The following is a 24,837-nucleotide window of genomic DNA, read 5'->3' on the forward strand; positions in this document are numbered from 1 at the left end:
ATCATGTAAAGATTTAATTTATTATTCTTCTAGATATATCAGTAAATACCTCAAGATAATGGGAAGGAACAACCCTCAAGAGAAGGAATACCGAAAGGTCTTTGTACAGCAATACCTCCGCCCAGATGGGGTTTTAGTTCTCTGGCTAATCTCCAAAAACGTCACTGACCTCACGATAGGTTAGTAAATGATATTTTTAATCACTAAATTTGTTTGAGCAAATACTTGATAGTTGTCTACTATTAAATTATACAAAAATGTGGCCAGTTGACGATTATGAGGATATTTCTGAAGAGCTGAACTGAAGGAAAGGAGTTGTTACCAGAATTTAAGCTGAAAGCACTTTTTTATAAATAATAAAAAGTTTGATTGAAAATTGATTTTAAAAAGAATAAAGGAACCAATCAAACTCACCAAAATATTATTACCTCACTGTAGCTACCACTGATATTTTTCCATATTTCAACAAATAAAAAGTCATTAGTACAAAAAATGTGAAAATTGCATTCACTAAAAACGTAACATCCAATTAGATTTTTGACCAGTCCGATTCGAGTGTGATCACATTCTAGAAGATAGCAGTAGTTCTAGTAAGATGCATGTAATAGCCCTCTATGCACCTTTTTTGGATGAAGCGTAAGGGCTTCCTTTATTGCGACGAAAATAGCTAGCCGTACATAAAAATGCATGATGGGAAATATCTGGGGGCATAATTGTGGGCGTACAAGCAAGGTTAAATCATGTTAATGTATAATTGGTTCATAGCACAGATAAGTTACCTTATGAAATTTAGAGAATGCATATTTTACAAACAAATACATTGAAACAGTTGCAAATATAGCTGGTTTAAAGATGAACTTACACAGAATTTTAGTAGATTTTATCAGAAATTATGGGTGTTTTTCTATCATTTGCGATTGTTTTTGACATTTTCGGTGATTTGAATGCAAGGATGTTTCAAGATTAAAATCGACAAAACTTGATAGCAGTTAAAACACTCAGATTAAGCAAAAGTGCGATTATGACATCTATAGTCGCAAAGAGACGATAGAATAGAGACACTTAATGCTTCAACTTGAACATAATAGCCGATATCAACTATAGTATTATTGTGTACCATTGTGTACCTCAATTGGTGCAAAATTACTGCGTTTCAGTTAAAACTCTGAGGGGCATATGATTGGAATCCAAACTTCTCATGCGTATTTAATTGCATCTCTTCTACGCGTAGGTCTGAAAATGAATGAAAAAAGTGTAACCGATAAAAAAGTGGAACTGGTGAAAAATCAATGCAGCATGATGTTGGTCAATTGACAGTAAAAATCATTTCTATACAGCGCTGATGAATATCCAAACGTGAAGTGATTCACTTTATATACGCATGACTTTTGTACAAGGCAATTTGGATTGTAGAGTTCCTGCGGAAATAGCCAAGAATAGACCTGCCACAAGTTTTTCTCACACTTTAGATTGATTTGAACATTTTAATCGCGATCAAGTTTTATCATTTTTAATCTAGAAACATCCTGACAGTCAGATCACCTCAAACATCAAAGCCATTGAAAGTTATAAAAAATACGGATACTTTCTGATAAAATCTAACTAGTTGCTACATAAAACACTAGTTCTACGACCATTATTATTTTGATATTTATTAAATATCAAATGTAATATTAAATTTATTATATTTATTCCCTATTAAAACCTTTCTCAACTTAATCAAAGAAATGTTTTGTTATTCCTTTATCACAATCGTGACAAAATTTAGCAGGCAGGCATCCTATGATAAAATTGTGGCACAAATTAAAAGGAGTTATACATTCAAGGTTAACCATCTAATTGGGCCAATAGTAAGCAATATGTGCTTGCTTTACCTATATTCAATAAGTGACAACGTTTGACATGTGTGCATGCTTTGTTTATGTTTCAGTTGTGGCAGGTAAAACAGGTGTGCCAACTACTGTCCTATTACAAACTGCGCACATATGAAATAATTTTTGCAGGTGAGATTGTGACCGCTATGTACGACAACTTTGTTGCCTATCGATCAAAACTTTTCCGACCAAATTCTCCTATAGTAGCCAATAAAACTGCTCCAAAATCGATCAGCCTATTAGACGATGCGGAGAGTGGAAATGACCCTGCTCGCAACCCCTTATGACAACCAATCCCCTTGGAAACATCTGAAGGTGACGCAACAGCTGCCTTGATAGGCAAGGACAGCAAAAAACCAAGTAAGATACTAAAGTTAAATTATAACAACATTAAAAATAAAATTAATTAGTTTTGGTGTTAGCAAATATGCATGCCAACTGTCACTTACTAATAAGCAGATATGAGAAGAGAGGCTAGGATGTCAGTATAATGAACAGTCCAATCATTGGTATGTCAGTCATCATGCAAAACGGTAGTTTTGCATGTTCAGTGATTGACTATGTGGTCAAAACGATGGTTTTGACATGTATGCGCAAAAATATCAAACTTTTTATTCTAAGCATAAAACTGCTTGATAAAGGCTTTTTGTGTACCTGAAACTTGGCTACAGCAGCATATATACACTTAAATGACCCAAAAATAAACAAAATATTTTGTAAAAACAAAGAATTTCCTTCGCAAAAAGGCTGTGAGATATATGATTCAAAATGGCTCCGAAAATTGATTTTATTTTCACAGTGATTATTGTAGCAATAACTAAAATCTTAAATTGATACTGAAATGCAACTTGACAATAAATTCATAATTTTTACATAACATTTAAATTTATTATACATAATATAATATTTAAATACATTATACTAATCTGAGAAAATAAATAGAATCTAGGAGAATCAAGTTCTTTTTGATACCTTTTTTCAAAGAAATACTGCATTATGTCCGTAAGACTTCATTTATCACATAAATACCACATAATTTCTGTAAAACTATTTTAATGCAAAAGTATAGTTGACAAACATTCACCACGAAGAAGTATATCTTTTGCCATCTCCATGATACTTTTGGTCCTTTCCTATTTATTTTTGCTGGTGGGAGCAAACTTTTAAATACATATTATACATATGCCCTCAGATGAGGTAGATTTGGATGATATGAAACAAGAGAATAATTGGAATTCAGGTATATTCAGTTATTGCCCTGCTGCTTTTGCCCCGAAAACTGTTGTACTGACCAAATGTTGAATATTAAGATGTTATGTACTTGCAAGCTTTATTCATGTTGCTCAGCAACTGGCTGTATGTAGCTATTGTGTGCATCCTGACAAGGTAAAACGTTGTCATATGAAACTTGACAAACAGATGTTTGAAACAGATGATTTCTAGCTGTTGTTACAAAGAGTGCTTGGGTGCATCAACTTACTATTATAATCTCTAGCTAGTCTTTGAAACATGCTGATACTAAGCAAATCTTATTCCTGTACAGAGTTTTTTGTGCATTAATCATACATGTACTTTATAAATATCTCTACAAATCACAAAGCTTGTGTGCGATTCAGTTTGTCCTGCTATAGCTATTAAAAATTAGAAATAAAAGATCTGTTTAATGCTGGATTAGATCTAGGAACCTCCCGTTCACCAAGCAAATATCTTACCAATTAAGCTACGTGAGATTGATGGACTCAGTGGGCGATATATGTCACTATGTGGGTGAAAATATGCATATCGCTTTGCGAGGCGCAGACGTCATTTTATACTTGCTCTGACGACTTTTATTAGTAGGTACTCAAAGTACTAGGTTATTCAAATTAGCCATTTGCAACGCGCCAGTTAATGGCTAGTGACAGGCAACTACATTACCTGTCACTGTTTAGAAGCTGATTTTTAATGCCTGTGCAACACCAGGAATTACACTTATATATACACATATATATATAATATAAAATTAAGGTGAAAGTTTAAGTTAAATTTAAACAATTTAATTACTAATAGTTTTATAATGCAAAGCAATAATCATCAGATAAAATTGCTAACACTAAAAGCGTCATCTATATAGAGGTTGAAATAAAAGCATAGTTGTTAAAATATCTGAAAGCATAGTTGATAAGTAGGAATAAAAGCAGCAAGCAATGCGATGATGTACAAAGTAATGGAACAAAGCTTCACAGTTTAAGTGTTAAAAGATAAGTTTTAAAATTACGCCAAAGGAATCTGCCAGCATGTCTACATGTTGATACAAGCTCACACCTTTTGTTCAAAGTAGCGGTTTCAGGTCTGCATATGATGTAGAATGTTTCATATAGACATAGGTTACATCTGCCCGTTGTTTTATTATACGATGTTGTTCTTTTCACTATCTCCCACTTTATGTTATAATTTATTTTTTGTATATTATATATAATATATATATGATAAATATATATTATATATAATTATATATAGTATATATGATAAATATATATTATATATAATATATAATATATGATAAATATATAGAGTAATGTCACGCTTCTCTAGCATAGTGCTCTATTACTAGAAGTAAGAGCTAAAATATAAAAGAAGAGATGACCAAAAATGAGTTTTTGTTACTAATAGTTTCATGTACAAAGTACAATCATCAGACAATAACTCATACTAAAATGACTACCCTATTGCCAACGTTAGGGCTCACATTCAAAACTGCATCATTAAAAGATTAAAATATTAAAGTCAGGGAACAAGCCTGTAGCCTACATATGAGATAGAGAGCTTCTAAAAGCTATTGTCCAAAAACAAAGTTTACCAAAAAAATAAATAAATAAATTAAAATGATATACAAAGAGTGTTTATGTAATACTGTCAGCTAAAAGAAATTTTCTATCATGTCTGCAGGTTGATACTATTTCCTGTCGTTTATTCAGACTGCTCTTTTCAGGGAACATAATAATGTAATATTTTTCAAGCAGGCACAAGTTGCACAGATTAAAAGTGTTGTTGTATGCAGCAGATTGCTTGACGATGCTCCATTTAATGTCATACGCGATGTTGCGATCTTTTAGCTCCCATATATGTTTGCTAAGGCTGGTTTTATTTCTCTTGTTGGCGTCATTAAATGTTGCTCTGTAGTTAGAGTAGCGAGCCTTAAACGTTGTTTCGCAAAGTCCAATATATGACTGGTTTTGTTGATTAGCATCTGTAACAGTCGCTTGGTAGATGATGCTACTGGACAGGCAATGTCCTTCCAGCGGGCATTCCTCCGCTCTTCTGCAGTTACAAGTTGTTCTTGTGATGGCATCTTTATTTGCTGCACTCTTAATTAGTCGTTTATTATGACTATCTATGATGTTGCTGATATTTCCCATGCAGCTGTAGCTGAGTTTTAAGGTATTTTCATTGAATATCTTTCTGAGTGGGTGGCCTTTACAAAATACTTTGCAGACAATAGTTATAAAACACGACCTACACTTGTACTCGTCGCAGCATTGAACGGTGGGTTGTACTATATGATATTTCTTTTTCTGTTAGTTTTACGGTTGCTGTGTTGAATTGGAGTGTATGCCAATTTATGGTGGTATCTGCTTTTGTTTAAGGCCTCTTGATATATGCCAGCTGTTTCTTTGAATACAGTCTCACATGATGATATAGCGGACAGGCGCTTGTTGATGGAGTCTGGTATGTTCTCTAATATCTGGGGCGGGTGGTTTGATTGGGTATGTATATAACGAGGGACGTTGTTCGGTTTATTGTAAGGATTGTACATGTTCTGGTGGATGTCGGGTGTGATGTCCAAAAAGTTCACAACTTTTCTGTTTGCCTCTACATGTATATTATTATGTTATTTTTAAAGCATACTCTTTAGCAAGTATGCTTTAAAAATAACTATAGAGGCAAACTGAAAAGTTGTGAACTTTTTGGACATCACACTCGACATCAACCAGAACACGTACAAGCCTTACAATAAACTGAACAACGTCCCTCGTTATATACATACGCAATCAAACCACCCGCCCCAGATATTAGAGAACATACCAGACTCCATCAACAAGCGCCTGTCCGCTATATCATCATGTGAGACTGTATTCAAAGAAACAGTTGGCATATATCAAGAGGCCTTAAACAAAAGCTGATACCACCATAAATTGGCATACACTCCATTTCAACACAGCAACCGCAAACCTAACAGAAAAAGAAATATCATATGGTACTACCCACCGTTCAATGCTGCGACGAGTACAAATGTAGGTCGTGTTTTTATAACTATTGTCTGCAAAGTATTTTGTAAAGGCCACCCACTCAGAAAGATATTCAATGAAAATACCTCAAAACTCAGCTACAGCTGCATGGGAAATATCAGCAACATCATAGATAGTCATAATAAACGACTAATTAAGAGTGCAGCAAATAAAGATACCATCACAAGAACAACCTGTAACTGCAGAAGAGCGGAGGAATGCCCGCTGGAAGGACATTGCCTGTCCAGCAGCATCATCTACCAAGCGACTGTTACAGATGCTAACCAACAAAACCAGTCATATATTGGACTTTGCGAAACAACGTTTAAGGCTCGCTACTCTAACTACAGAGCAACATTTAATGACGCCAACAAGAGAAATAAAACCAGCCTTAGCAAACATATATGGGAGCTAAAAGATCGCAACATCGCGTATGACATTAAATGGAGCATCGTCAAGCAATCTGCTGCATACAACAACACTTTTAATCTGTGCAACTTGTGCCTGCTTGAAAAATATTACATTATTATGCACCCTGAAAAGAGCAGTCTGAATAAACGACAGGAAATAGTATCAACCTGCAGACATGATAGAAAATTTCTTTTAGCTGACAGTATTACATAAACACTCTTTGTATATCATTTTAATTTATTTATTTTTTTGGTAAACTTTGTTTTTGGACAATAGCTTTTAGAAGCTCTCTATCTCATATGTAAGCTACAGGCTTGTTCCCTGACTTTAATATTTTAATCTTTTAATGATGCAGTTTTGAATGTGAGCCCTAACGTTGGCAATAGGGTAGTCATTTTAGTATGAGTTATTGTCTGATGATTGTACTTTGTACATGAAACTATTAGTAACAAAAACTCATTTTTGGTCATCTCTTACTTCTTTTATAAATGATAAATATATGTATATATAATATTTATATGTATGTGTCTGTGTATATATCCCTTCTTTTTATACTATACCAAGATACCCTTGCTCGTGAACCACAGCTCAACTTTTTTAAAGAGATAATGATCAGCTAAAAAGGTGTAAAACATGAACAATGGTGTGTACATTTGATTTTCACTTCATGACTGCCAGAGAAGACAATTCTTAGAATCCCAATAGATAACTGACACTTACACCACTTTTTAAAAACTGGTTATATATAATTATATATATAATGGGTGGAATAACAGTTATTCTTAGCAGTGCATTGTTTGATGTGGCTATATAATTAAACTTAATAATTTAAACTAAAAACACAATTAATGTAAAAGCCTTAACAAGCTAAAACTGGTCTCACATTTTGAGCCTTCTTAGGGTTAAAATAATTTATAATAATTTAATGGGTTATTAGTAACTTTACCTAGAAATTTTTTCCAAATCTTGTTCAAAAGTTTGAACTCTAGTTCAAAGAAAAAGATAAAATAATTGCAAGAATAGTTTGTATGTCTAACCTTTAAAAATAATAACTCTATGACAGAAAGAATAAATTTATTACAATCAGAATGGTTGCTCAAAATACATGAATAGAAAGCTGCATGTAGGATTTCACAATTAGCCCATTGGCACCTTCTCAAGCACTCTATGTAACAATGGGTCATATTACAGAGTTATAACAAATGGCTTACTGCAGTATATTGTTTTGCAAGAATTTTATTTAATTTTTTAAAATTTTAATTTCATTTAGAAAACAGTTTTCCTGTTCTAGCTCTGTATAATGAGTGGCCATGATTTTCCTGTTTTTATTGTCCTTCAGCTGCATCATGTATTTAAGTCTTGTCAATGCCACAGCCATATAGCTTCACAGAGTCCCACGACAAAAACCGGAAACAAAAACGCTTGTTTCCAAACAAACGCGATCGACATACTGATATCTAATGGAATATTCTTACCTCGCTCTCAATATCTCAATATCTTACTTTTTCACATTTATTTTATTGTTTACAAAAGATTATTGGTAGCATTTTGTAGGGAATTTTGTCCTCTTTCAAATTGTGCATAATACAACAATCAATTTCAGTGCGACTGCCAATGGGAGTAATTGATGTCGGTTAGTGTTGCAGTCTCTCCATTATAACTTATATGAAAATAGTGGGCGCGGCCTGTTTGTCTGGAAACGAGTGAGCTCTCCTATACATTTTTGTTGGTGGCGGGACTCTGAAGTTATACGGCTCTTGTCAATGCATTTTGTTGCCTGAAACATGTTCTACTGTTCTATTTGTCTGCAAGTTGAGGTAAACTCAGTAAGGGAGTAATGGAGGGTTGGAATGCTTTCATATAAAACAGCAAACATGGTTTTTGTAGACGTGACTATTACAGTCAGCTCTCCTAAGATAACTATAAAGCTTTGTGATGCTTTAACCGCGATCAGGTTTTGGACACCAAAACATGTTAATGTATAACTGGCTCATAGCACAGATAATATACTTTATGAAATTTAAAGAATTCATATTTTATTTTAGATGCATATTTTTATTTTTTATTTTATATTTTACAAAGAAATACATTGAAAAAGTTACAAATACTGTTAGTTTAAAGATTACCTTGCACAACATTTTAGTAGATTTTATCGGAAAATATCGGTATTTTCTATCATTTGCAATTGGTTTTGCTGTTTGAGGTGATCTGACTGTGATCTGACTGTGACATCTGACTGATGTTTCAAGACTAAAATCGACAAAACTTGATCGCGGTAAAAACGCCCAGATTTGGCAAAAGCGCAATTATGATGTCTAAAGTCGCAAAAGGATCGACAGAATAGAGACACTTAATGCTGCAACTTAAACATAATAGCCGATAGCAACTAGTGACATCATTTTGTGCATATTTTTCTTCCGAGTGTTTTAATTACAATCAAGTCTTATCAAGTTTAATCTTGGAGCATTCTAGCAATCAGATCACCTCAAACGTCAAAAACATCATTTTGCAAATGATAGCAGCCAGCGAACTGGTTTTGTGATTTTACTGGTTTATTCTTGATTGATAGCCATAAAACTACAATAGAAACAATTCACTACAGCAGCGTTTACAATGACATTTAAAAGTATACAAAATTGTCAACAGCGACCCATACAGAACACCTTACACAATAATAGAAAAATGTTGTTATAGTACGTGTTTTCAGGCGTTCGCTGAACATGTAGAATGTCTAGGTAATGTAGTATATTTTCCAAAATGTTGAGCTGGTTCGCCACTAATTTCAGGCTGTGCTCTATTATACACCTGTACCTCTAGTACTACTGAACGACTCCTCTCAAACTTTACATAACTTATATACTTTTTTCAAAAATATTAAGCAGAAGGATTAGCTGTTTGCTTTTGCAAACCACTGATCCCTGTGTTTATGAAGAATTAAAAAAAGACAGGACAGCTGCATGTGGACAGCTTGATCGTAGCAAGCCAATTACAAACAACAAGCAAAAATATTATACAGATGCACCAGCAGTCGGTAGCACGCTCTAGTGCCCCTGAACCCTTGTTGCTACGCAAATGATAGCAAAGTACCGGTACTTTCTGATAAAACCTAATCAAATTTTGCATAACTTCATCTTTAACTGCCAAATCTTTAGCTTCATCTGAAACAGCATTTCACAGACTTTCCATATTCTGTAAGAAGGTCAAATACTCTGGAACTTATATTAAAAAGATGCCAATATGTGTAACAAGATCATTTTCTTAACACCTGATTGATTGTAGGCACGTCTTATGGAGGCAGCTACAACACCCAAAAGAATTATTTGGGAAAGTTCACCGACAGGGGTCCAAGGGGAGCAAACTTTAGTAGTTTTTCAAACCCATACCGGGTTGGTGTGTCCAATAGGGTAAGTTCAAACCATCTGGTTTCTATTAGCTGCTAGTTATTAAATCATTGGTTTATGTGGGAAAAAAACAAGTACAATGATGAAAGCGATCAACGCTTATCTTCTACTATCTATATTACCAAATCTCATTGTATGCGTGTCTGTTAGTTTGTGAAAATGTGAAAACGCTAATGTGAAAATAGTTTGTGTAAATGTTGTGAGTTTTCACATTTTATGCACAATTTTGTCCAAAATTCCCACCCATATTGATGACACATTGATAATCTAAATCACCATTATCTAGATTAACTATATTAATCTAATAATTAACTAATCCAGTGATTAGGTGACCAATTGTTTAAAACTGGTAGCTTGTGGCTTCAACAGCAATTAGGTCATTAACTGGGTAAACTTATGACTCATTTATTTACTATATGGTTATCTCCTCAATTTTTAACTATCAAATTTAAAAATCATATTCTGAGCACAGCTATGCAACTATCTGTACAAAATTAGACTAATCTAGCATGTCTTTTTGTTTTAACTACATAACATTTTAAAAATTTTGAGCATACGTTCAACCATTTTTTCTATATTATATATATTTTTATATTATGTTATTAATAGATTCGCAGATGAGCCGGTAAGTTACTACACTAATTTCAAATATAGCTTGAGCGCTTTCTAGAATTTCGGCCAAAAGCTTGGTACGGGTTCCCCTATTTTCCATTCAACAGTGGTGTGTGAAATGAACTGATGGAAAACTGAAATTCTCATTTACAACTTTGTTACTCATAGTGAAGAGCCGTATCCGTCAGTCTGACTGCCTGAAGCCATGCTAAAAACGTTAGGAAAAAAGATTGTCTCGCAAGCAAACTCTCGGATAATCTGTTTTGCAGCCAGACGTGCTACCAACTGCACACTGTTACACCTCTGAGAATTACTGTGCACACATTTATTACACCTGATAAACTTTCACAGCGAACGGGGCTGCCGACGTACTAATATTCATAAATTGTATATTAAATTAAACAAATACTTTCTCGATTTCAAATATGTAAATCTAAAAGCTATAAATTTATTTTTTTGAATGATTATGTAGGCTAAACTCTAAAAATTTCTTTTTAATGGTTGAAGATAACATTCTGTACAGATATGATCACATAGAATTTTATTTGCTTATTAGTGTTTTTATCTTCACCCATTAAAACGAAATGTTCAAAATTTAGCCTATAATATAAAAAATGTTTTTATAATCATTAACAAATTTTTTTTATAGCTGTTTGATTTACATACTTGAAATCAGGACAAAATTAAGATTAATTTAGTATATACTTTATAGCTCTTGACCAAATTCATAATAAGAACAATGTTGCAAATGAGAATTTTAGTTAACCAAAAAAGGGGTCCAGTTTATTTCACACACCATTCTACATATTAACAACGCATTTAAACACATTTCCTTGAGCCAGTTTGGCTAAAAAGGTAAGTGATGCCAGCCATGCTGCTTGCACAAACACTTTCTGTCGTACTCAAAAAGACAAATAAAATAAACCTTTTATTGTCATTTACAAACTACAATTTAACTCGAGTCGAAATTAGGAATATAAAACTCTCTGAACTGATTACATGAATGTTATTACTAAATTCTGCTAGCTTGTCAAACAGGTTGTTGTCGACAAAGAACATGGTAATACTTATATTTACACCAACCAAGGTTATATCTGTACACGCAGAAGATTTTGTAATTTGTCAATAAACTGTCACCAGAACCATAACACTATGAAAAGCACTAAACAGTTTTGTTAGCATGCTTGGTTATATAGACTAACTAGCTGTGCTACTCGGCAATACCCGGGTATTAAAATCAGCTTATAAACAATGAGAGGTAATGAGAGTTGCCTGCCACTTGCTAGTAGACTGGCATATTGCCAATGGATAATTTGAGTAAGCCCACTAATAACAGCTACCTTTTTCCGTGACGTTACGCCATGACTTTGCAACATGACCGAAAGCGGTAGATAATTTGCTCCCATATAGCGACATATATTGCCTAGTGAATCTATCAAGCCTGTGCAGTTTTGTTAGTAAGGTGTCGGACTGGCGAGCAGGAAGTACTGAGAATGAATCTTCTGTTTTACGGATTCTTGATTCCAAAATTTTAATAGCTATAACTAGACAATTACAACGACGGACCAACATTGAGAAATATATATGTAGATGCAGTTAAATGGCGAGTTCTCTCGGGAAATCTATGACCAAAATACAAAGTATTTTAGTATACCTTCTTACTTGCTAATCGCTTTTAGGTCAGTTTTTATTGCATTCTTCGCTGTATCTGATCATCTCGTTGCTCTAATATTGTAGTTTTAGACGTGTTTTAAGGTAATATGATTTGTGTAAGTATTTTCACAATCTTTCTTGAATATTTTCTTGCAGTTGTTTTTCCCTGATCTATTGGTATATGCATTATGAGTGACCCTCATAGAAAAAGGTGAATAACTAGCATCTCTAATAAAATATATGAAACTAGCTGAATGCCTGGACTTGCGCAGATAATAACGACGTTTTTGCACAAATAATTTATTTTTAATCTACATGTTTAATTACCATTTTAACTTTCAAATGAAGAGACTTGTTTATTTCTGTGTGTGTCCAGCCAGTGCATAATTCAAATATCTGAAAACTCGAGGCGTAGCTAAAACAGATTGTTGAAAAACATTTCTTGCGTCTTACGCTACACATTATATTCAAGATTTACAACAGTTTATAAACAGTGGCAGGTAATGTAGTTGTCGTAGGCTAAGTTTCTTTACCAAATGAATTTGAGTAACTTAAGCTAGCAACTTGAGCTAATATTTTATTCATTTAAATATTTACTATAATAAGAGCCGTGTCTGTCCGAAGCTAGCTAAAACATTTAGCATTAGTTGCTAAATTTAGTTGCTATTAGCTAAGTTTCTTTATCAAATGAATTTGAGTAACTTAAGCTAGTCTAAACCTTTACTATAATAAGAGCCATGTCCATCCTTTTGTACAATTCAGCATTAAGCTTGCCATGGCTTGGAATAATTGTACTTATAATCATGGCGCATTATGAATTCTCACACAATCATGATCCTCAAGTGTACTAGAATCTTGGCGTGCTTAGACAAACGTCGTTATTTCATACCATTGCGGTTTTTCATTCCTAAAACTTTATCACTATAGCTTTTCATTTTAGGATCTAACAAGCTTCAAAGTTTGACAGAGTCAACCAAAAATTTCTACAAGTGTTTATACCATTTACACAAAAGTGAACAATACAAAAAATATAAATCTGATGAAATAAAAGACCAAACAAAAAAGGCTATCTAAAACAGTTTATATGTGTATTAAATGGAGAGAAGGTTGGTCAGGAGCAGATTTTATTTTAGGAAATGAAAACCGATCTGAGCTGTAAAAAATTCATCTTAACCAACAGAAGGTCGCCATTATCTGCTTTTGTTTTGGCTTCATTCACATATCACACTTCAATCACTTAAAGCATATATCTGACAAGAAAGAAAAATGCACCTGTCTTCCTTTTTGCAACTGAAGTTATTTCTTCATAGGTTGACGAAACCAAAACACCAGGACCACTGACCATATTCATTTTAGATAGCTCTGTTGTTGTTATTATCATTGTCACTTATTTTCCTCTTTTTTATTAGTTATTAGAGTATATTAATGTATTTGACAATTTTAGTTTCAGGCAATGCTTTTTTATATATATTATATATACAATATATATTATATATAATATATTATATATTTAATATATATAATATTGTATATGATACAAATATAACTAATAATATAACTAAAACATATTATATATTACATATATAATATATTATATATAATGTGTATATGTAATATATTATATATAATACATATAATATATTACATATATAATATTATATATGATATACTATATAAAGATTATATATGATGTATTATATAATATTATAAATATATAGTATACATGTATAATCCCACGACCAAACGAGCAGAGCGAAGTGTGGGAGTTTTATGATAAATGCATGTGCACACAACTTACGAAAATTATTCATCAACAATGAGACGAACCCTCGTCAAGAAATTTCATCAACAAATTTAAGCATCGTTATGTAAAGTCGTTAAAGTATAATAACGATACAAAACACATTTAAACCTATTTAAATATGTTACCAAGTTTTGGTAAACCGTCGGTATTATCTTAAAACTTACCCATCTGATCGGATTATACACAAATAGACAGATTAATTTCAACGAAAATCGCCGCAAAACACTTGAAAGGCTTGGTTTAATAAAAGTTAAGACCGAAAATTGAAACGCCGAGGGACAGATCATAGAACGATGAAGTCTTGTGCATTCCACGAAAAAATAACGTGCACTTTTCATCAGTCTATAGCATTGACGAATTGCCGAAGGTTTTGGCAATTAACATAGGAGTACAGAAATCGTTTCATTTTTGCCGATTTCAATTTTTTCATTTTCATTTGCCGACACATTTGAATACTTTCCCACTCTCACTGATGTCCAACGCAGTATAAGTAAAGCAAATGACGATGATATTTCTAACGTTTTTTTATGAGATTATTACAATAATTAATTATAAGTTTGGATGACTACAGAACAATGACTACGTAGAACAGACTTTCTAAAAATCTAACGCAGTGTATGTAAAGGCATGACGATGATATTTTTTCTAACGGTTCTAATGAGATTATTGCAATAATTAATTATAAGTTTGGATGACTACAGGACAAAGACTACGTAGTACAGATTTTCTAAAAATCTATATAAATATCACAACTTCGTGATATTGTTAGCTATGCCGTTTTGAAATGTAAACAAAATTGTGCATTGGTTTTTTATTATTACTATATAAATAATATTGGTTATTCTAATAATATCAGTGCATTTTACTTCTAATATTGGCCAATATTGCATTTTTTTATTTGCAGGAGGAGAGATATAGACATATAATCTTTTCCTTTCATTATTGCTATTTGTTGTATATAATAACACCCAGTACATTACAGCTACCATTGCAGTTATCCTATTTGACTGCTAATATTGCATTTCGCAACCATCAGAACCCTTTCTTTTTTCCAATATCACTTTGGTCGTGGGCTGTATGACAGTGGAATTTCTAGTATTATATATATAATGAATGTAATATATTATATATAAAATTATATATAAAATATAAATAATATGTTATACATAATATATAACATTATATATAATATATTACATATATAATATACCATATATAATATTATATAATCATATATAAAATTACAAAAATACATTATTTCAAGAGTAAAAACTTCTATACCTAACCATGGTTTTTATAGTTAATACAGTAGCATAGCCGAACTAATTTGCTTCAATTATCCATCGTATTATCATTTGCGACTAACTGAAAAATCTGGAAACCATGGCCCACAATCACTAGGACCTGAAAATGTGTAACTTTTTATATTAACTTTTGCAGGGAGGTGGTGGGATGAGGAAACAAGTCTCTACTTCAACAAAAACTAGAATGAGAAGATAAAAACTCCACGTTTAGCTGACAGAAACACAGATGAGCGAGACACTACAAGCTTCTTCGGATACTAGAAACTTAATAATATTCTAGGTCCTATACTGGCAGCAACAACTTTTCTAACAGCCTCAAGTCAGAAAATTTTGCTTTGCATGGTCAGACTTGTTTGAAAAAGTCAACTAATCAGTTAGAAAACCAGAAGTTTGATTAGTCGGCAACAGCATTGTTTTTACTGAATCCGCTGCCAATTCACCAGCTACTCGTGTATGCTGAGTTGACTGAGCTTAGGAGAGTCATTACTTGTACTCTTTAATCTCATTTCCTCCCTTAAATAACTATGCATTGAGCTCAACGACAATAATAATAATTATAGCAAAACTACCGGCTTTATCAACATGTTGTTTAAATATTTTGAAATTAATGGAAAAATTGTTTTAGTAAGAACTATTTAATTAATATTATTATCCTATCAAACTTGTGTAATTTTATTTATTTTTCACATTTAATTTCTGTCTTTTCTCTGTTGAAATTTAGCATAACTCTTCGAACGAATCTAGGATGATAGAGTTTTTTCTTTTTGCCAAAATTTGATTAGAAGTAAAATATGCTCGATGTTATGCAGATGGCATTGTTTAACACCATACTAATTATTATCATAAAAATTTAGAGTGAATATTTTTATCTGTATTTAGCGTTGACAATCTCTTTTGACCAATTTGAATCTCTAGCTACTGTTGTAAATCTCAATGTAAATAGACTTTTGTTCATTATTTTAGTATTTTATACTTCTCCAGCTAGATGTGGTCTTTTAATATATTTATTTTGTTTTGTTATTTTGACATTTTGTTGCGATATAACACTTGTCGACCTTTATACAGATGTATACAACTGGTACCAACTTTCTATGGGAAAATCCCATAATATTTTAAACAATGTTGTGCCAATGTTTCTTTCTGTATGCCTACATGTACGATATGCAACCACAATCTCTATATATCATATATGTATTACACCCTTTAGATGAACGATCTGACATAATTTTCTTCTGATGGATTTATCGATGCAGTTTTTCTTGAGCCTTTTGTTTTTAGATTTCCTGATATTGTATGCCACTGTGGAAATACATGAAATAAATAGCATCGCTACCTGTAATTAATGATGCTACAACTTGGCTTCAGCAAGCCCTCAGAGAGTTTTACAGGAAAAAGTAAAGACAAACAAACAAAAGACTGAGAAAAGGAAGGAAACACACAGTTACAAACTTATTTCCTGAGTTTGGCTTTGACAGCAAATCACTTTCAAATGACTCCATTTTGAACCACGGGCAAAATATACTAGTAGTAACTTATTGATGCAAAAATTTTCATAATTGAAACTATTATGAAATTTTTATGCTGTATCCAGAAAAAACACTGAAAAAACCTCCGTTGTCTGAAGTTATTCCCAAAATACAATTGATTCAGCACATTGATTAACGAAAGCAGATAATTACGATATTTCATTTGGTTTGTATTCTTTTTGAAAACTACTGAACTGTAAACAAAGCTATTTGCTATTTATACTAATTTTGAGGATGTTTTGACATGAAAGGCACCACTCAATAAAGAAAGATTGCTAGCCTGTCTTCCTAAAACTAGACTAACACAATTCCATTTGCTAACATATCAGCAACTCGACAAGAAATCTCGACACATTCGACAAAGAACAAAGCAATTGTAACAAATTATATTGACCTACCAAGCCCGAGTCATAACATGGAAAAGGGAAGATAATACTAACATGTCTAGTTTGTATATTTAGTCATTATTACCAGCTATGCAAATGGATATTCAGTGATCCCTCATTTCTCACTGTTAATAAGAACTGGCACACCCCCTCCCCCGCGGATAGTAAACATCAATCAAGTAGAAACTAAGAAACTCCTACCTTAATAAAGTCACATTTTTTTTGCTAATCGTAAGCAATTTCCTTTTTTGCTAAATTTCATTAATTTAATTAAAATTTAATCGACAGTTTTGAGGGTTTGTTCAAGAGACATGATCGAAGATGTCCCAAGCAATTTTCATTTTGACACTCAACAAAATGTAGCTGGAAAACAGCGAAACCTGACGACTGTTATCACAAGTTATTTCTTTGTACCTTGACGGAACCAAAACACCAGGACCTCTGCCCATATTCATTTTAGATAGCTCTGTTGCTGGTATTATCATTATCACTGATTTTTCTTTTTTTCTATTAGTTATTAGAATATATCACTGTATATGACCAATTTAGTTTCAGGCAAGGCTTTTCTATTTTATATTATATATACAATATATGATATATACAATATATTATACATAATATTATATATAACACATATATTATATGAAATATATAATACATTATATATAATTATATATATAATTATATATATATTCCAAAGTAGTGTGTTAAAGCTGCCAAATAGTGCTCAATGAGTGATCAGAGCTTAAATATAAAATTTATTCATGTAAAACCTTAGATAAAAAACAACTTCATTACTATTAGTTTCATGTCTGTTACGCAGACAATCATCAGATAAAATTGTTTTGGTCCAACTGAGTTATATAAAAGAAAGGTGTAATTACTATAACGACTGATAGCTATGTAATTGCATTTTGTAGTGTGTATTTAGCAGAATGTCGGCATGTGGAAGCTAGCTCATTACGCTTGTTGAGTGAGCTCATTTCTGGCTTTGTGAGGATGATATACTTTTCTGATATGCACAGGTTACAACGCTTGGTGGCTGGGTCGTATGGCCTTGCGTGTTGAATAATTTTCCATTTAATCGTATATGGTGTGTTCAGGCCTTTTAGCTGCCAGATGTAGTTACTAAGCTCTGTGGCAGATTGCTTGTCCTGGTGCCTGAAAGATGATATGTGGATAAGACACGATTCAGCGGCCACATATCATCTTTCAGGCACCAGGACAAGCAATCTGCCACAGAGCTTAGTAACTACATCTGGCAGCTAAAAGGCCTGAACACACCATATACGATTAAATGGAAAATCATTCAACACGCAAGGCAATACGACCCAGCCACCAAGCGTTGTAACCTGTGCATATCAGAAAAGTATATCATCCTCACAAAGCCGGAAATGAGCTCACTCAACAAGCGTAATGAGCTAGCTTCCACATGCCGACATTCTGCTAAATACACACTACAAAATGCAATTACATAGCTATCAGTCGTTATAGTAATTACACCTTTCTTTTATATAACTCAGTTGGACCAAAACAATTTTATCTGATGATTGTCTGCGTAACAGACATGAAACTAATAGTAATGAAGTTGTTTTTTATCTAAGGTTTTACATGAATAAATTTTATAATTATATATATATAACTGAAAATGAGCTCATTCATACATTTTATCAGAAATATCCGTATTTTTCTATAATTTGCGATATTATATATAATTATATTATATATAATATATTATATATAATATATTATATATACTAGAAATTCCACTGTCATACAGCCCACGACCAAAGAGATGGCCAGAGATATTGGCAAAAAAAATATATATATATATTATATATGTTTTAATATATGTTTTATATATGTATATATATTATTTATGTTATTATATCAGTTATTACAATATAATAATTCTAATAAACTAATAATCTATTAGTTATTAGAATATATTAATGTAATAAATGTATATGACAAATTTAGTTTCACGCAATACTTTTCTATTTATGACATGATGCTGACAGAGGGATCTCGCTAGGCAAGAGATTTATCTATTTTAGTTTTTGTATTTTCTTTATTTTTAATGAATATTTTTTACTTATTTATCGGTAAATAAAAAGAGCAGAAGCAGGCAAAAGGTAAGTTGTGAAGTAGCAAAGGGTTACTATATAATTGTAAAACATTACATTTGGATAAGTGGGTCAAAATAAGAAGGCAACAAATGAGTTCCATTACCGACAAAACTGACAGGGTTTTAAAAGAAAACCATGTTTTTAAACAAAAAATTGTTTCGAATTTCAAATGTAAAACAATTTGTAATTGTTTTACATTACAAATTGCAATGTAAAACAATTTGTAATGTAAAACAATAACATTACAAATTTAATTTGTAATGTATTTGTTTTATAATACCAAATTTATTACAAATTAAATTTGTAGTTTGTATTTACAAAGCAAACTTGTAATTAAATGTAATACCAAATTTATGTAATTGTATTAAAAAAAATGTGATTAAATGTAATTAAATTAATTCTTTGTTTTACAATGTAAAGAAAAAAACTTTGATAACAATATTAATGATAACAATATACAAACGGTTGAAAATTTAATCATAGTGATCCAGGGACCATCACAGATGAATACCCTATTGGGATAGGATGCTAAAAATCATGGAGCCAAGAACAATTAAAACACAAGAATCCCAAAGGCTCCGGTGTACAGCACTATATTGATCTTTCAATCTTTTCAACATCAAGCTCGGCTAATAGATCAAAGATTCATGAAGTCCACAAGTGCTGAGTTGTGATTCAGATTGAGGGACAGAGTCTATTTCACCGGTAAGTGGACGGCTTGAAAATGAGCTTACAAAAATTATTCATAGATTTTATGAGAAAGAGTTGGCGACTAGTAACTATAAACATAATGTTATATTGAGTATATAGCATTATACAGTTATATGACATTATAAAGAGCCGTTCAGATCTTACGTAGAACTCTATGAAAAGATTTTTGTATATATTGTGCTGGAAAAGCTTTTGCTAAATTATAATTCATGTGAATGTTTATTTTGTTTCATAATAAGTAGTTGATAATGTTATGTTCTATTCTGTTTTTCTGAGTGATCACAGTTGGTGATAATTTAATGGTTATTGCTTGTTGAATATTGACGAGTGAGTAATGATAGTAGGCTATTGATCACTGAATATTGATGATCGACTACTAGCTGTAATATGATAGCACATAGTAACAACCAATTTCATACAAATGAGCTCATTCATACATTTTATTAGAAATATCCGTATTTTTCTATAATTTGCGATTGCTTTTGATATTTAAGATAATCCGATTGCCAGGATGTTTTAAGACAAAAATTGACAAAATTTTATCACAGTTTAAATGCTCGGAAGCAAAATACACACAAAATGATGTCACTAGTTTAGCAATTGCCTGTCTCTTGTTATTGATATCGAATATTGAATTCTAGTTGCAGCGTTGCATGTCTCTACTCTGTTGGTCTCTTGCCGAAGTGTAACTATTGATGTCATAGTTGCTCTTTGCCGAAGTGTAACTATTGATGTCATAGTTGCTCTTTGGCTTTCATACTGAGCGTTTTAACCGCGGTAAAGCTATATTGTCGACTATAATTTTGAAACATGCTGCCGGACAGATCATCTCACGCGTCAAACACAATCACAAATGATAAAAAAAATACTGATATTTCTGATAAAATCTACTAAAATTTTGTATAAGTTCATTTTTAAGAAATTTTTCCCAACATTTTTTTAAATTTATCTTTAGCGAATTTTGTATGAAGATTTACTTTTCAACTCATCAATTTGTATTTTTTTGGATTTGAGCTGTTTTGCTAAAATCCAAAAAGATTTCTGCAGTTTTTTTTTCATATCTCTTCTGTATTGTTTTTTTATTGAATACGAGGATAATGGCTTTTTTCTGCAGATCTTTGTGGTAACCCTATTCAACTCTTAGCAATTAAAATATCGAACTGCAAGGAGCATAACTCCAAGTGATTTGTAAATAAAAAGTTATGTCCCATAAACTTTGAAGAACCGACTGATGAATCGAAGACTAGGCGCAAGCTATTGTTGGCTTCCGGCTAGTATTTTTGTGGCCTAACTAACAAGACAGAACTCGATTTTTATATTGGCGGTAGTGCAAAAGACTTTCAACCTTGAACTGTTTTATTAAATCAACAATGCGGATTAGCCGGCACTCTAAAGTTTGATGAGGAAATATTAAAATAAAATAGGTGGTTAAACATTGATTAGTCTGATGCGGAGGGGGCTCTATGTCTTTAAGAAAAGAACAAGTAGCCAGTCGGTAAGCCGTCAATTACTGCTTGCTCAACTTTTTTTCAGAGATGCCTGCTGGCAGCTTTCATTTGACATCAGTATATTTCACTAACAATAAGCTTGAAAAATAAGGCTCACGAAAAATTGTTATCTGAATCAATAATAATTTTTAACGAGTGTTCTTTGAATGTAAACACTTAACATTAGTAGTATATGCATGGCTATCTGCTGATGATGTTTATTTGAAATCCGCAGATTTCACTAACCATTTTCTATTGAAAAAGACAGCTCACGAATATTTTGTTGGGATCAATAATACTTTTAATCATGTTCTTCAAAAAAAGGTTAATAATAATTAGTGACAGAGTTAGCGATATTAATTTATATATATAAATCTAAGTGTTCGTCTGTCTCCATGTGACCCATTATAGTGATGACGTTTGAAGAACGAAAAATTTGCTTTGCACTGGATTTGAACTTGGAATCTGTAGCACTTCAGGCAGGCAAACTAACTATTTAGCCACATGGCCTACTTGCGATGCAATGGAATAATTGTGGACATACAGCGCTTGAGAAAATACTATTGGCCAACTATTACGCATAACGTAACATCTGGCTCTTATTATAGTACAAATTTAGACTAGCTTAAGTTACTGGCTAAATGTACAGAAATACATTAGGTAATTATTTTATTACCTCGATGTCAGGCATTCATCTGGTCTTTGCTATATTAAGAGCCATGTCTATAGCCACACATAGAGCCTTAGATGAAAAGATTACACCGCATGGGAATTGAACCCAGCTGTTAAGATTCCCAGGCAATTGCCCTTCAATCTGCACCACTCGACTAATTGGTATAAAATTGTGCAAATAGCTATTAGACACGATGATCTCTCACTGCACATGGGAATGCCGGAACATTAGTAAGATATTACTCAAAATATATTGAGTATATACTACCCAATGACCGTGGTAGTTGTTCAAAGGGTTATCTTTGGTGTCAAGTGCAAATAAACACTTACTCATTTCTAGTGTGTCATTTATTGATCTGAGGGTAAACCACCGTTATACTCTGAGGTATTCGTAGCACTAGACCGCAGAAACATTAAATCCGTAATAAAAGCACTTGAGAATAGTATTCATCGATTTCAACTGTGATTTCTTCAATTTCAATACTGCTTGTATTTCCAAGAAACGAAGAATATTACGGCAAGTCTCAATAGACTTAAACAGACGCCAAATTTATCAAACTTAGCGATATGGTGTCAAGGGTCTATGCCTGGAGTGCGAGGCTAAACATTTCAAGTGCTCAAACACCACAAACCATCCCAGAAGACTATATACTGTACAGTACAAATCTTTATTTGCAGTCCAGCAAATAAGGAGAGGAGTGTTCAACAGCAGAGAAGACCATTCAACTGATGCAAGATCTAGTTGATACATCAGAAGTTACAAACAACGTATTATATATAAAGTATAATATATATTACATATTATTATATATTATAATTATATAATATATAGTTTACAATACATTATATATAATATGCACATACTGTAAATTATATTATATATAATACATGAATATTATATATAAGATACTAAATATAATATATTATATATAATATACAAATATTATATATAATATACTATATATAATATATAAATATTATATAGGCCTATAATATACTATATATAATATATTATATAGATATTAATTACCCAAGTTGGAACATCGGGAATTATATCATAGCTAATACATATAATATACGTGTATATTATAATTAACTGAGTTGCTACATTTGAAACTATAAGTTAAAATATATTGTATATTTGAATTAACCAACTTGGCTGCTGCATCAGAACTCTTAACTAGTTGGCAATAAATGACAGAAAAAGTACTTTGAGATCAATAAGACTCTATAGTTGAAATTCTGATGAGTTGGCACTGCTAAACTGAGTGCTAAACTAGATGGCACTATTAAATAATGAATATGCTTTTGATAAACTAATTATAGATGATGGTTTAAGCCAGGTAGTCGCCTTTCATAGGTGCAAATGACACAAGTGTATGTGAAACTTGATTTAAAATACATGCAATGCAAACAGAAATATTTAGATTACTACAACCTTTTGAAAATCTGCACAGAGAAATTCGATAGATGAAGGTCGGCAAAATCATAATTCTACATTTTTTCAAATCTGGTCAGCAATTTATGTTTTAAAACACAATTTTCTAGATGACATGGTAAACTGAAATGATACCAAACTTTACAATGCTTATAAACTTCACACCTTTTGTCGAAGAAAAACTTAAAATGTATGCACGATGTTTTAGGTGAAACATAGAAATTAACAAAAATGCAAACATAAAACAAAAGGGGCTGTCCAATAGTTCGAGACTAGTGGCAAGACAGCACCACACAGGCTGACTAAACTAGACACAAAAACGTTGTAAACCACAAATATAGTTCACATTAAATAATTTTTAAAATAAGATATCTATATTTTTAAAATAACTTGAAAATTTTTTTTAAAAATAGCAACTCAGTCCTTACTATAACATGAACCACGTCTGTCCATCCATCCAAAGCCTTAAGGTTGGAGGTTGGGAAAAAAGATTGCATGGTGTGGGATTCGATCCCACTGAGACACATTCAAATTTAGTAAAACAGAAAATCAAATTCCTGCTACAAAAACGACGAGTTATTGCTGCTTACAATATTCATACTCCCCGAAATCTTTTCAAAAAATTTTAATATAGCTAAGCGTGGCTATAATTCTTTTTGAGACAGCTTTACTCATCATAAATTTTTAAAGAATGTTTAAGGTGTTAGCTGAAGCATATAACAATCGTGATTTGTAACATATACGTTAAAATGGTTAAAACAATTCTAATAGAGACCTACACAAAGATTCAAATACTGCATCTGATAGTCTATTTCAAGTTACTACAAGATTAGAGACGGCTGCACTTTTGCGAGTGGTCGCTAGTATACACTATTTTACTGATTTACAGGTTGCCTGCAGTGAGATGAGGACACTATCTTCTAAGATTCTGATTATATGCATGATGGTAGGTTGGCACTATACTGATAACAGGCAAAAGCATTGACCAAAGCTGTCAATTTTAACCTCGCGCTCACGGCTGAAGTGCCCAACCAACCAAGTCAATTAGTAGATTAGTTAGTTTGGACCTCGGGCGGTCCCGTGAAAGCTGCTATAGCTTAGATCTACCTCCAATTTGTTGTTGAGCCCTAAATAAATATGCATTGGGATACTGAGAAATTT

General features: G+C 32.3%; 1 protein-coding gene across 2 annotated transcripts in view; it reads left to right on the forward strand.

Annotated features, from left to right (window-relative positions):
• Nucleotides 1–16,653, forward strand: part of LOC137398464 (innexin unc-9-like) — a 59,194-nt gene extending 42,541 nt beyond the window's left edge. Inside the window, exons 10-14 of one of the 2 annotated variants that reach the window (XM_068084582.1) lie at nucleotides 34–179; nucleotides 2,004–2,234; nucleotides 9,833–9,957; nucleotides 10,564–10,579; nucleotides 15,464–16,653. In XM_068084582.1, the coding sequence (XP_067940683.1) occupies nucleotides 34–179; nucleotides 2,004–2,161 (304 nt within the window). In that variant the 3' untranslated portion in view covers nucleotides 2,162–2,234; nucleotides 9,833–9,957; nucleotides 10,564–10,579; nucleotides 15,464–16,653. The remainder of the gene's footprint in view (nucleotides 1–33; nucleotides 180–2,003; nucleotides 2,235–9,832; nucleotides 9,958–10,563; nucleotides 10,580–15,463) is intronic. The other variant, XM_068084580.1, reaches the window with a different exon arrangement.
• The last annotated feature ends 8,184 nt before the right edge of the window (nucleotides 16,654–24,837 follow it).

This window comes from Watersipora subatra, chromosome 6 (assembly GCF_963576615.1).
Source record: "Watersipora subatra chromosome 6, tzWatSuba1.1, whole genome shotgun sequence".
Classification (NCBI taxonomy): Eukaryota; Metazoa; Bryozoa; class Gymnolaemata; order Cheilostomatida; family Watersiporidae; genus Watersipora; species Watersipora subatra.